The 14349-nt window shown below is 37.8% G+C and overlaps 1 protein-coding gene across 1 annotated transcript; it reads left to right on the plus strand.

Moving 5' to 3' along the window:
* Positions 1–8028: 8028 nt before the first annotated feature.
* On the plus strand, positions 8029–13579 carry stx19 (syntaxin 19). The gene is made up of 5 exons (XM_004081841.4): positions 8029–8323; positions 10554–10824; positions 11203–11439; positions 11709–11921; positions 12964–13579. The coding sequence occupies exons 2-5, from the start codon at positions 10603–10605 to the stop codon at positions 13198–13200; spliced, it is 909 nt and encodes a 302-aa protein (XP_004081889.1). The 5' UTR covers positions 8029–8323; positions 10554–10602; the 3' UTR covers positions 13201–13579.
* The last annotated feature ends 770 nt before the right edge of the window (positions 13580–14349 follow it).

Consider the following 14349-nt stretch of genomic DNA (forward strand, 5'->3'; position numbering starts at 1 on the left):
CCACTAGGCGGTAAACAAATACTGCAACCTTGAGGGAGATAGTGGAATGTGAGTCAAGGGTGCAGAATGGTGATTGAATGATGCATGTGCATATTACCGACAAGAAAAGAAGGAGACAATTTTTTCCACATAGGTACTTTTGAGGGGCAAAGGAGTATGTGAAAGGCCTTGGCATTGGCTGGCACGTCTAACAGACTGGAAACAAGGCTTCATTTTCAGCAATTTATGATCTCAATGCAGGTGAACCAATGGAAGGGGGGGGGAGTGGAGGGGGGGTATTGGGAGAGACCTTGGTAGGAAAAGTGAAGGACATTCTAACAGACAAACTCTGTTAATAAGGGACGGCCGGTAAGCATGGACAAATGGGACTGCTTCTCTCTCAATTTGGCATTTGCAGAGCCCACCGAGTGCTTTGCATTCGCTTGTTGTTTCTGACAATCATTCACTAAATACATAATGGAGCCAGGCTGCAAGTCTGTCTCAATGACGCATAACAAATGCAAAAAAATGCAATGCAAAATCCAGCTGGCTATAAATGTCAATACCTTTCAACATTTATTCATTAAAATTCAGTCCTTGATGTGACAATAAATAAAAATAAATATTATATTTGTGCAGGGAAGTGTGTGGGTGTTCCCGTCTTTCTATCTTTGTGGAGACCAATCCCTGTCACATGACAAGCATTGCAAAGGCATTTAGATCTGTGAGTACACAGAGCAATTGTCTTTGTTTTTTTGCAGTTTTACATACATATTCATGTATCAGGTTATTTTTAAGTGAAGCACTTTTTTACAGTTTTGTATAAGTTAGATTGAAATAAGGGAGGTGCTCCAAACTTGTAAAAAAAACAGTAACATGGCTCCAAGCTTGTTCATGCATGAATATTATTAAGAGAAATAAACATTTTGTTTGCAATGGCATGCAGAAATGCAGGCAGCTAATTTCTCTCTCCTTCCAATTCTCTATCCTGCTGTCTCACATTTCCTGTTGCCTGAGTTTTGTTATCACACTGAAATGATTATGTTGGCATTTGGCAAGTAGTTATGAAACCACATGATTAATCCCCCAGGGAGGGGAAACAACATTAACCTGCCTCTCCACATTTGCCACCACATCAGCTTGGTAAAACAGTCCAACAGACCATGGTCTCCAGCCCATGGATGCTCTTTAGTCAAACCAAAAGTGGTGTATAGTAATGTTTTTTCCCAATAATTTTTTTTATATGCCCTTTTCTTTGTTAAATGGTCTACTAAAACCCACACAACTAGAATAATTCCACTGAAGAACTTTATAAATCAGTTATATTAGGGATTTTTTAACATCCCTGTCATCCTTTCTGTACTTTTTGCAAATGTTCCTTAAACTATATGATAAGAAGACCAAGTTATCTCACAGTTATATAGTCTTCTTGTACTGCCAGAACTTTTCTTGTGTATCGAGGGTAAATGTGAAGCAGAACCACACGGGGAAAAGAGTCTTCTCATATAGTCATTTTCACATAAAGCAGTCCCTTGCTTTTGTCTCGTTCTTCATGTCATTGTGCCCCCCCCCCCCCATAGACTTCCAGTGTTAAAGTGTTGCGTTTGGTTAGTCTGCTACTTTGATCATTTCTGATGTTTGATTTCTAATTCATTACACATATGTTTAGAATCACTTAATATACCACAGAGTAAAATAGTATTTTCAAAATTTTATGTAAAAAAAAAAAAAAAAAAAAAATAGGAAAGCTAAAAGTTTATCTTCTGAAAACTCTGATTGTTTAATGACAGAGGTTCAACATTTTGAAACTAAAAAAAAAAACTACTGTGCCTTTTTTTTTTCTTGCAGACTCGGCAGAATGTCTGAAGAAGTGACATCTCTTACTCCCAGCAGTAATTAAGTTTATGGCCTGTCATATCCTGAAGGAGCAGAGATATACTGTGCGGACATGTTTACAAAGTTGCAAAAATTCTCTCCAAAGACTTAGAAAACAAAACTTACAAGGAAGTAAGGGCGTGTCAGACTAATGCACATTTAAATGTGGGCTATTGCATTTAATTGTGAGGATGGCGCAGTTTAGTTTGGTTTTTTTGGTTTGAGTAGCCTCCTGTCAGTCACTTCAAGTTCATGTTAATCATCCTCAGCTGTATTCATTTCTGTTGATTGACCTCAGACCATTTAAGTGTCTCTTTTTCAGTTTGGCATTATCAGGTCATTTGCTTTGTTTTGTCTTGTTTTATTTTTTTCTTCATGGGTTTTGTCATGTTTAAGTTTAGTTATTAAATGTTAAATATCTGCCACCAAGCTTGGTCTCTTACATATTATGTTCCTGACATTAATAGCTATTATTTTTGTACAAAAACTTCCTGCTTATGCTAAGTTGGTTACCCTGTGCCTCCATTTTTATATACTTTACAGCTCAGTTGTAATGCGGAAATTCATTTTTGAACATATAACTTCAAATTCAAAAAAGAGTTTCTATCTAGCCTTTCCTGACTGTAGATGGATAGGTTCCAGCAACCTTGTGACTCAGGACAGGAGTAAATAAGCATAGAAATTGGATGGATGGAACCTAGAATTGTTTACATCCTGTAAAATGTTATATATTGAAACTGTCATCATCATCGGAAATCGGTAAAATGACATTTTACAAGTTGCAGCCTAAATGAGTTTTTGCTCATTGCCCCTTTTATGTTAAAGGAGATTTTTTTTTTGTATTTATTGTGTAGGTGTACTTCTTATTTACTGTATTTTCCGTGTTTTCAAATGGATTAGACATTTGAACAATTATTTTTACATATTATTCTGTTGCTTTGTGTTTGTAACTTAGACTGTAATCAATTAGGATGTGTTTTGTTTAACCAGGATGAGAATTCCCTGTAATTTAAAATCAAATTGGACAAAACTGGATCACTAAAAAAGGTTTGTTGGGTCTTTACTCCTAAACAAAGCAGTTCTTTTAACACTAAACCACAACACATCCTGTCTCTTTATTACCTCATGACACTAGAGGGAGAAAAAAAATCTATCTTTGACATTCTAGAGGCAAAGAGGTCAGAATAATAATTTTTCATATATAATTAGAAATAAATTCAGACACGAAGTGGTCAAAGATTTGTTTGAATAATAGGGCAGAAAATAAGTAGCCTATTGGGCTCTTATAAACTAGCAAGAATTCTGTCGATACAGCTTGACTTATTCCCTAATTTTTCCTTAAAAGTATTTTTTAAAATTATTTTATTACAGTTTCCACATTTTGTGTACAGCTATTTTTTTTTTTAGAAATGACTACCGTATGTTTAGTCATCGTCTTTAAAGAGTTTAGGAGTCACTTCTGTGCAAGAGGCTGTTATTTGTGTTATTTTGTTTGCTTATTACAATTTCAAGACACTTTCTTTTTGTTTTGTTTTGGAAGACTCTGCAGTTAAAGACATTTTCAACTGCAGTTACAATAATTTAGTTCTGTTTTTAGAGTATGAGTTGGTGTGTACACATTTGAAGTCGCTTTAGCTTACTAGGTTGAAATAGTTGATTGGTTTGGGAGTTCAGTCTTAGACATGTATACAAATAATCTTTGACGTAAACCTGTGGATTCTGAACAGTGAAGGTGAAGCCTGAACTAGGGCGGGCACGCTGATCAAAGCCAACTCCACTCAACAACTTTGAAAAAGGCATTTGTGTGGGACAAATGGACTTGAAGCTCTGTTGAGTTTGCCCATGAGTCAAACCACCTGCCAGCCAATAAACTGTATCCAAAAATCAGAAAATTTGTGTAAAATGTCAAAGTTAAATGGCTGATTAAAAAAAACAAAAACACGTAGGAATTACAAAACTATTCCTAAAAAAGATCCAGACTGCACATGTTTATTTTTGGAATCAAATCAGATTTTTTTCCTTGTTTTTTTCCAATGTGGGAATCAACAAGAAATAACTCTTCTGAAATTTTCTTCCAGGGATTTTTGTCCAATTTCAACATTGATGGTTCCAGGTTAACAATAATTTAGTTGATACTTGCTGTCGGCTTGAGTTCAATACCAGCTTTGACAGTTATTTGGTTTTTGGAGACATGTAACCAAATGTGATGAGAAACTTGAGAGTCCCTTGGAATTTCACCTCTATGGCAGTGGTCTCCAACCTTTTCAGGGCACACACCGGATTAATGTCAGACAATATTTTCACCAACTGGCCTGATGTGGGTGTCCTTTTTTTAAACCTCCAGTTTCATTTAATTTAATTGTATTTTCAACCTCTGCAAAAATATCTGCAGCTGCTTTAAACTTTATTTATACACTAAATTTGAAGTAGGAACCATTAAAACGGGATCTAGCAGCCTTCAGCCTCATCCAACTATTAAGGTGCGACAGATGAAAACAAAATAAAAAAAGTGGTGTTTTCCAAATAGAATAGTAAACACGAGTCCACTATTTAAACAATTTTAATAGCAACATCCTTCTAACATTAGACAGCCGGTTGCTGGATATTATGCAGAGCAGATTTGATGTACAACTTCCTTTTTGTCTGAAGTTAAAGGCTCTTCTGTTTCCTCACTGGCTCTTTTCTGTGAAAAAACATTCCAAATGTGTTTGTTTTTTGTTAAATATGCTAGCTTAAGGGTTAAAATTAGCAGTGAGCGCAGAAAGTAGAGGATGTATTTTTGACACGTGACCAAGCAACTTGACATGAATCAAGAATGAGTCGGATGTAATGGAGAGACTCCAGTACATTTTTCAAAACAATCTTCCCCTGCAGCCTGGTACCAATTGTCCCATGGACCAGTATTAGTCAACAGCCCAGGGGTTGGGAACTGCTGCTCTAAAGGATCTGGAAAAAACACTGGCCTTTCAAGGACATCTTGTTAAATTATCTCAATGGTGTTTTGATTATGATTGTGATGTGTTGAACCAAAATCACAACCTGAGATGTCTTAAAAAGACATATTTCATGTTTATCTGAAGCCTCTGTTTCCAAAATCTCCTTTACTGTGTGACTGTGGGTGCTGAGTTGAGGAGCTCCACCCTTGAGCCACTTTTCTTATGATGCCAACTGTGTCTTGCATGTGTGAAAACACAGCCATCAAGGGGCCAAATGCGATTTGCACGACAGAGATGGCCAATTTCATGTTAAGTCAATGCTACAGATGTAATCTGAGGTCCTTCTGCACATTTCGAGCTGCGGGCCAGAGTTAAAAAAGCTGAACTCTGGAGAGGTTGCAGCGTCAAATTAACCAAATCAAGGACTCAACTTTGGGCATGTGTCATTTTCAGTGAAAGCGAGTAGAATACACATCCAATATGGCGGATGATTCCGATAGTTCTCCTGCACTTCCATCCATTTTCTTAACCTACATTGTCCCTTTTAGGGCAGCAGGGTTTCCAGAGACTGTCCCAGCTACTGTTGGGTGAAGGCTGGTACACCCTGGACAGCCTGTCTTAAGGCCCATGGTGGTGGAGCGATCGCGATGACAATGTCAGCTTCCGGGAGACGAGCTGGCAGCCCAACAGAGAGCCGCTGCGGGACGGGGAGCCAACTTGCTTGGGCCTCCAGAACTTTATGATATTTTTCTTATTTTCATCGAGGCAATATTAAAAGAGATTCCCTGATTTTATTTTTGTTTTTATTTTTACCCTCTGGTTAGTGCGGGACATCAACCCTTCCAACTCTGAGAGGGAGCACAAATGTGGAGACATTTCACGCACCTAGGTGAGTGATAGCTAATGGGACTCTAACTTTAAGTTTACATTTAAATACGTACAGCCAACAACAGCGAAAGTTTGACTGACAGCTATTTAAAAGTGAAATACTCAGAATGCAAAAAATGAAAATATTTCCTATTACATTTGTTCTTTTTCATGAGAAAAATGCCACACGAACAAATTAAAAACTAAAAAAACACGATTTTCATTGACCATCTAATATAGTAGAATGCACTTTCTAGGATACACTGTTTGTCTAAACTCAGATGTGAAGGAAAGTTAAGTTAGAATTTGGGCTTTTCATAATATTCCTTATTTCACAATTTAAACAATTTTTAGTCTGTCACTTCAATTTCTTTTTCTATTCTTCTTAATTTTTTTAATGCCATTATTACCTTTAAGTTGCTTCTTTAAGAAGTTCATTTTAAGGTTATTACTTTTTACAAAAAACAGCAGAATTATTTTTCCTTATTAGGTATATTTTCAAAGACGCAATGGAATGTTGGTTAGTGAATAAAGTGTACGCTGAAGTGTAATTAAAATCTCAATGACCTCAGTCACAATATCACAGACTTGCAAGGGGAACAGATAATTTCCAGGTCATCGATTGTCTCATTTTAGTTTTAAAAGACACTGACCCTTGTATCAATCTTTTCAATTGGCTTAATGACCATGCTTTTGACCCCATTATCCTTGCCCCCCTGACCATCTCTATCACCTTACTCATTTATCTCCTCTTTCTCATTTTTTCTGTCTCCTGGTGTATAACCCATACGTCATCCCGGTGCTTGTCTTCGTCGAGAAGTCAGATATTACCCTGCCATGTCATGTCATCCTCATATGATGTGAGGTTTCTCTGCGACTGCTGATAATTTAGGTCTACTCCATAGAGGAGTGTTGCTGTTACCAAGGGCCTTGTAGTAGAGAGAAAAATGAAATTGACAATAGATGGTCTGAAGGTGGTGGGAATGGATGGGAAAAGGTGATGGGAGATCTGTGAGAGGAACTGCTTGGCAAAAAAAGAAACGTTACAAACTGCTCTTTTGAACAGCTGTTATGTGGGATTGTTACAAGTTTACTACATAGAAATGGTTTTTCGAGTGTTTGAATTAACTAAAAAAGAATCCTAGTCAAAATTGATTAATCCTGGTAGCCATGTTTTCATTGGAAAAAAAACAAAAAAAAACATCTTCAGTTTATGGGAAATGTAGCTTCCCAAGGAAAGTCCTGGTGGAAGTGATGTGGGGCTGATTTTGTTTCTGAATACCCTAAGTTAATTTAATTTTAATGTCATGTCACATTTCTATTTTTGTTTTTTATTAACCAAACTATATTCTAGCTGTTCAAGATTTACCCATTTACTTCAATTCTTGCTGGCAAAACAAAACACACTCCTGTAATGGTTTAAAAATTAAACTAAAAGGTTATCTTGTTTTTTTACATTTAAAAAAAAATCCCAGTTGTTAGGCACTCTTTACTTTTTTGGACATTGCAGCAGGATTGCCTTAAAAGTATTCTAAAAATAAATTAGATAAAACCTGTTTCCATTGGTTTGCTCAGTTATGTGACATGTTAACAATCGAAGTATAAACAACAAAAATGTATTTATTTTTTAATTGCCAATGAATTCCTGATAAAAATAAATTATTTATTTTAATTATCACAATGTTTCTTTAAAGCTAAAGAGCCAGAATGGAGGGATAAAAGAGCTGCATCTCTGGAGCCTCAGGTTTTTGACTCCTGGTCTTGGGGCTTCTAGTCTTTGAACTACCTTTTTTTGATGATTCGTTTTTAATTTTTATCACAAAAAATCTTCTACTGACATTTGAATGTTTCTGTATTTTGTTTTATATTCAACTTTTTTTTCTTTTAAAGGTAGATATTTAAGGGTTTTCCATAGACTTGAAAAATGCAATGTGACCAATCATTAGTCTTTTGTGTAAATCTTTTCCACCTGATCCTCTCCCTCTTAGTCACCACTGGGCACCACTCTACAGTCATGGTGAGGTGTGTTCTTGAGAAGTCCTAAAAATGTCATGGACTTACAAAGAGGTGATGGTGGTGAAGTTACTGAATTTAGAAGTCACTTTAAATGTGTGTAGCAAAAGAACTTAACCTACAAAAAAATTGACAAAACAAAACAAATTTAAATAGAAGTTCTCTCACTGTATATATTTCCAGTACAGTGGAACCACGTTACTGTTTGGCCTCCACCTTTTACGCATTACACCTCTATTTGCTCAGCTCTGTTTTCTTTGCTAAGGAATACGCCTGAGGGCAGGGTTTGTGATTTCTGTGTCTCTACCTCCTCATTCTCCTTGTCACATCACCTCTCATTTCTATGTGAGAGCAAACCGGTCTCAAATGTGCTGCTTTCCTGGTTGGACCATTCAGTGCTTTCCCTATGAAAAAGGGGCGGAGCTTAAAACCTGACTTCATCAGACTTTCACCCTGCTTGGAGTGTAACTGTCTTGTTAACAGCTAGTGGTCAAACTTTTGAATGGTAGTATATACATCAATATATTTTTTTTTATTCAAAGCTGAAGATCATCAGGTGAATGTGAAGGTGACCTGGGAGAGTTGGATGGCATTCCTGTTCTGAGTTTTTCTTTCCTAAAAGAGATGCCTGTTGGGAAACAAGCAACATTAAGGTAAATTAAGAACTAAATCTTTCTTTTAGACTTAATCTATGCTGGTTTTAGTCAGATATGACTTCACATTTTAGGTTAAGGAATTTCTAAACTTCAAGGCTTTATATTTAAGAAGTCTTTTTTTTTTACTTGACTTTCAAAATAACTTTTTGTTTAAAAGTAGGAGTAGCTTTTTTTAAGAAAATAGAAGCAGACAGTTTATTTATTGATATAGAAAGACAGGCGGTGGAATATACGGGCACTCAGTTCCTACCTGCACAGAAACAAGAGAATGTCAACAGAAGGTTTTTCTTCAGAAACACAGACAAAAGAACAGGTGTATGGCAAAGAGAGAAAAAAATATTTGCGCTTTTTGAGGGAACAAAACCTTCTGTCACACACAAAGGTCAGGCTCCCTGAAGCATGCTCCACTTTTGTCCAGGTTTTTGGGGATAAACCCTGGAGAATGTGCTGCCAAATCCCACCACCAATGTTTTAATCAGCTAATCTGTGCTGAGAAGTACACACAGCAAGAGAGGAAAGTGCTCAGCTCCTTTAAATTCTGCTGCATTCTTTGAGTTCTCACGCATTAGTTCTGTTTACAACAAAAACACATACACACTCATACACGGACACACTTATCTTTCCTGTTTAAAATCCATCCAGGGAGGGGACAGCCTGTGATTTGTAATGCTGGATTTCTTAACATTCACTCTTTTTCCCCACTCTATCACATTCCTTTCAAAGATTATGTCCTGACCCCTCACACTTGGACCCAAGTGAGGTTAAGGCAGATTAATATGTTCAGTATGCCCATGTGAGAGCAGGCAAATTTGTGTTTGAATAAAACAAATTGAAGAGATTTTATTCTGTGATGTACAGAATGGAAAATAAGAAATTAGTTAACAACTTTTTAAAACAAACTCTTTAAATATCTAAAACTATCTAGTAGAATATCATTTAACTACTTTGCAAAGTCTCAATGAAAACCATCTTGTTTTACATGTGACCTAAATGAGATTTCATTATACTTGGTTTAGTTTAGGGTTTTACTGAGTTACCTTGCGTCCTCATTTTCCTTTTATTTTCTTAAGAAACACAAACAACCAAGTTCTCATGGGAAAATGGAACTCCAGTCAGTTTGACCGATGTTTAGATAAACAAGCATTTTCTAGTAGTTGGTTTTCATTTTGCCAAAACAACATCCTTTTATTGCTCAGTCATAACTCCCCTTACGGGTGAAAATCTGACAAATCTTTGTGGGGCACGCAGGTGGCCCGGAGAAACTATTAAAGTTGTAGACAGCTCAGTGAGCCCATATGGTGAAAATGTTTATGCACATTTTTTCCTACGGGAATCCTGTGAGCGTCAGGTCATAGCGATCACTTATGCAACACGTAAGGGTAAGGAAGGGTGAACTAAGTGAGAAGCAGGCACGCTGTACAGAATTTCCATTTTTCAACGTCCCCCCTTGGTGCTGTTAAAGTGATAAGTGTGCGCCCCTTGCACACAGCCTGGCTGTTAAAAATTTGGATATTAGACAATCACAGCATAGTTTGTGTATGCCTACATATCACCGGTACACCCCGTGCATGCACTTACCTGTACGTCATAGGTGCATGTAAATTCCTTTTGCCTTATACTTCATGATACACTAACCAAACACACAACAATGGTACGTCCCATTTTAAGACTTTCCTTAAAGTGGCCGCACTAGCCTCAATGGAACTGCAAGACACACCTGCGCTACTCTACTCTACCTCTATCTACGATCCACTATGGGCCCGGACAACCCAAAAACCTGCAGCACTCGTACGAGTTACCACTGCTTGTACTGATGCTTGTGATTCCATTAAGTAAAACACACATGCAGGTCATATAATCATATTTGATGCAAAGGTCATCACTTTAGACACTTTTTCAGTTTAACATGTTATACAGTTTTTAGTTTTTGTAAAATCTTGGCATACTGCTTCCAAAGGTCACTTTTATTATTATTTATTGGTGTCAATCATTGCTGTATTTGATGCATTTTTCCCTTAATTCTTTTAAATGTACTTTTCTAAAATTTTCCAAGAGAAAAATAATGTTGTTTTGTCTTTTTATTTCAGATTTCATAAGCTAAAATGTACTAGCTAGCTTCTTTTAATATAATTATGTGATTTCCAAATAATGGCAAATCAAAAAAGATTGGTGCTCTTCGTTGTGCTTTTTTTTTCACTCATTGTGCTCTGTTGTTTCATCTTGGCAGAGTGAGTACACACAATAACTTTGTGTCCTGAAGGGAAGACACTCTCAGGATGAGGGACAGATTGCAGGAGCTGCAGCTCAGGGCCCAGGAGTTTTCAGAGGTGGCAAATGACCACGGCAATCATTTTTCAGAGGAGGATGGTGATGATGACTCTGTGGTGGTGGGAGGCATCACCCCACAGGCTGTGGTGTTTGAGGCAGAGCCAATCATTGAAAGTTTCCTGACAGAAGCTCAGCAAATCCGCACTGACATCTCAACACTTGAAACTGAGGTAAAGAAAAAAAAAAAAGAAGTGTCACTAACTTGTAAAAGAGTGTGTGTACTTTTTATTGTTGTAAGAGATTAAACACAGAAAAAACAGGTCCTTTATAAGTCAAAAATCCTCATTCCATTGGCAAATGTTCTTTGGATAGGCTAAAAAAAAAAAATCTCACAATGAGATAGGGGAACTCTTAATGAAACAATTCTAATCACTAACACGTTTTCTCATACTAAGGCTATTTTGCTATTGAAAAACTTTCTTGATTCAGCTATTTTTCTTGCAAGACAGAAAATAACTGTTTTCTTATCAGTGATGCCAATAGATAGGCATTTTTTATAATTAAATCACAAGTTTTTCTCAAAATTCTTATTTTAAAATGTTGCTCAGGTGCTGAAAATCACTCAGGAGCAGAAGACCTTAGTGGCAACCATGCGTCGGTTTAGTGTGATGAAGAAAGAGAGCAGCTTAACACGGGACATCAAGATTCAGGCTGAAAGCATCCATCGCCGCTTGGACGCCATCGCAAAACAAGCCCAAAGAACCGAGGAGCAGCAAGGAAAGGCGGCTGCAGCAACAAGAATACAGAAGACACAGCACGCAGCTCTGTACAGCAAATTCAAGCAGGTTGGGAAAGATTTGCAGCTACTTTGTAAAAGAACGTCTTTCTTTATTTTGTTTATTTCAAGAGCACACTAGTGAGTTCTGAGTAAAAGAGTTGGTTGCTTAATATATAAAGGTATACTGAGAATGTATTCAAGCGATTAAACACTGTAGCTGTAACAGTTCAGTGTTAAGGATGAAGAGGTTTTTGCACAACAAGGTGGGACTGTAAAGCCCTCTCATTCCTCTTCTCTTTTTTTTCCTATTGTCTTTTTCCCTTAACTTCCTTCCAGGTCATGCTCCAGTATAATGAAGGTCTGCTGAGCAAGCAGGAGCGCTGTAAGTACTTCATTATGCGGCAGCTGGATGTATTGGGAAAGGATGTTAAAGAGGCGGAGGTGGATGAGATGGTGGCCACGGGAAAATGGGAGGTCTTCAATGAGAATCTGCTGAATGACGCCAGAATCACACGCTCCCAATTATCCGAGATCGAACAGCGACACAAGGTGAGGGTATCACCGGAGAGTCACTGAACCACGGCAAAACTTAACTTCAAAAGCTGCTGAATGTCCTGGAACGCACTAAATCAATGCATACTTTGTAAATGCACATATTTCTGTAGATCAATAAGAACTTTGTGTCTCAGTTTTCATCATTTGCATCTTATTAGCCATTTATTATTTACCAATCAGACTAAGACATTGACACATTTTGTCTTGGAGTATCTGAGTAACTTCTGTTATTATAGTCTCCCAATCAACAAGTAATAGCACATCTTAAAGTTTGCAAATAAAAGTGCAGGATAGGTTTGAATGTGTGTGTGCATGGAACTGTGACTTTAAAGTGCTTTGGGCCTTCTAAAACCACAGACTCACCGGGCATATGATAGGTTAAAGGTGGGTTCTTGAACACACATTTAGCCCCTGTTCACGCTGGACAAGCAGGGAGGGGCTTCTTCTTATTATTTTACCTCTGTTTACTAGCGCATGTCCACCATCTGCAGTTGGAAGAGGCTTGGAGCGAAAGTGGTACAAATCTCAGGGTTTTTCTTTCACAGCTCCAATCCAATATATGAAAGACTTGGTGTCAATAGAATTCTATTTGCCGCACAAATCTTAAATATTACTTTCTTTTCTATAATCAATTTTCAAACGGTCGACAAGTTTGAATACCTACTTCACTACCAAATCTGAGTCCCTTATTGGTCAAAGTTTGATCCGGTTTAACTTGCAACAAGCATTCAGAGGCTGCTCATTTCGTACATAGAGCCCGAAAACTGTAGTAAAAACAGGAGTAGCTCGGCGTGATAGCGAGTTTTAAACGTGGAAGCCTGAAATGCGCATTTTCTCCTGTTTACATATACTTTTCATTGGAAGAGGTCACTTGAACATGCGGTGCTGAGGGTGGCATGAAGGTAGTTTCAGAAGGTAGTAAAGCGCTTTATACAACAAGTACAGGCCATTTAGCATTTATAAGAAGAGTTTTAGCTAATATCCCTGTATGACAAACATAAAGTGTTTGACCACAATGATTTGTGTAACTTGACAGGAGCTGATAAGCCTGGAGAACAACATGAAGGAACTCCGAGACCTCTTCCTGGACATCTTCATGCTGGTGGAAGAACAAGGGGCTGCCATTGAGCACATCCAAACCAATGTTGAGAGGACACAGGACTATGTGATTGTCACTAAAGAGAAGTTCAAATTGGCAGCCAGGTATAAGAAGAGAAATCCATGCAGGCAGTTGTGCTGCTGCTGCTGCCCTCCATGGAGATGCTGTTTGTGACGTTTGAGCCCCGCCAAATAAGACTGTTGAACAGAGCAACGGGTGAGCAGAGGCAGCCAAGCATTGAAAACAATTAGAGGCAAGAATTGGTATGGGAAGCACTTGTTTCTTTCAAGAGGGTGTGAAGCGTGTGATAATGAAGGGGATGGTTCAGAGAAAGCACCCCGGCAACACGGTTGCTTATTGGAGTGCTTCACTTGCAGCTGACAGAGGTCACAAACAAGGCCACTAACCCTGCTGCATCAGCGAGACTGATCTTTCACCATCTTCCACAAAAGAGACTCATTTTTCTTCCTTCTTCATTTTTTTTTTCCTGTCAGAGGAACTTCAGTTAATGAGTGTGGAATTGTTTCACAATAAATGCACTTTAAAATTTGTATTTTCTCCAAGAAAAGACATGATTTCAATGGATCATCTATTCTAGAGATTGTTTGTGATAAAAAAAATAATTAATCTCACCAGCATTTAAAGGTTTCTGGGCTATGCGTGACGTAAACCAGAGCAGTTGTGACACACGATCGGAATGAACAGTTTACATGCACAACGATCGGATCAAAAATTGGTATAACCCAGCTATCTGGATCGAAAAGAAATTTTGATCCGAACGAGTCTGATCAGGGCAGACTATTCCAAACAGTGTGTTTACATGACGCATTTTCCTTCCGATCAGGCACTCTTTCTGATTACTTTTGCCCGTGTAAACGCAGCTAGTGCGCTGAAACTTTTTTCTTCAATGATTTGTGATCTTCACTTGTGTCCATGGATTACATGAAATCCTTCCACCTTTCTCCACCTTTGTCATGGTAGGAAGAACATGTCAATGTAAGGGTGGGATCATCTAAGATAGCACAATGGTTACATGCATTGCAAGGTTGAAAAAAACTTTTTTTCAACTTTCAAAAAAGTTTATGAGCTCATAAACCAGAACTATAGAATCATTTACTTCTTTTGATTTATTTGAGCTTCCTAGGCAATTTTGAAGTATTGGTTTTGGTAAAGTTCAATGCTGTTGAAAATATTTAACATGAATGTCACACTAAAGTGAAGTGGTTTCATGTAATCTGTTACACCCATCAAGAGTGACTCAGATTTCCTTGTGACCCACGGTGTCGAGTGTCCACAGGAAAATACAGGTGAAGTGGGTGTGCT

The sequence above is a fragment of the Oryzias latipes genome, chromosome 21, assembly GCF_002234675.1.
Source record: "Oryzias latipes chromosome 21, ASM223467v1".
In the NCBI taxonomy this organism is placed as follows: Eukaryota; Metazoa; Chordata; class Actinopteri; order Beloniformes; family Adrianichthyidae; genus Oryzias; species Oryzias latipes.

Bases quoted from the DNA above. Each gene is read 5' to 3' on its own strand.
- stx19 (XM_004081841.4), top strand. From the start codon at position 10,603: ATGAGGGACAGATTGCAGGAGCTGCAGCTCAGGGCCCAGGAGTTTTCA. The intron at 10,825-11,202 runs GTAAAGAAAAAA...AATGTTGCTCAG, and splicing joins TCTCAACACTTGAAACTGAG to GTGCTGAAAATCACTCAGGA. The intron at 11,922-12,963 runs GTGAGGGTATCA...GTAACTTGACAG, and splicing joins AGATCGAACAGCGACACAAG to GAGCTGATAAGCCTGGAGAA.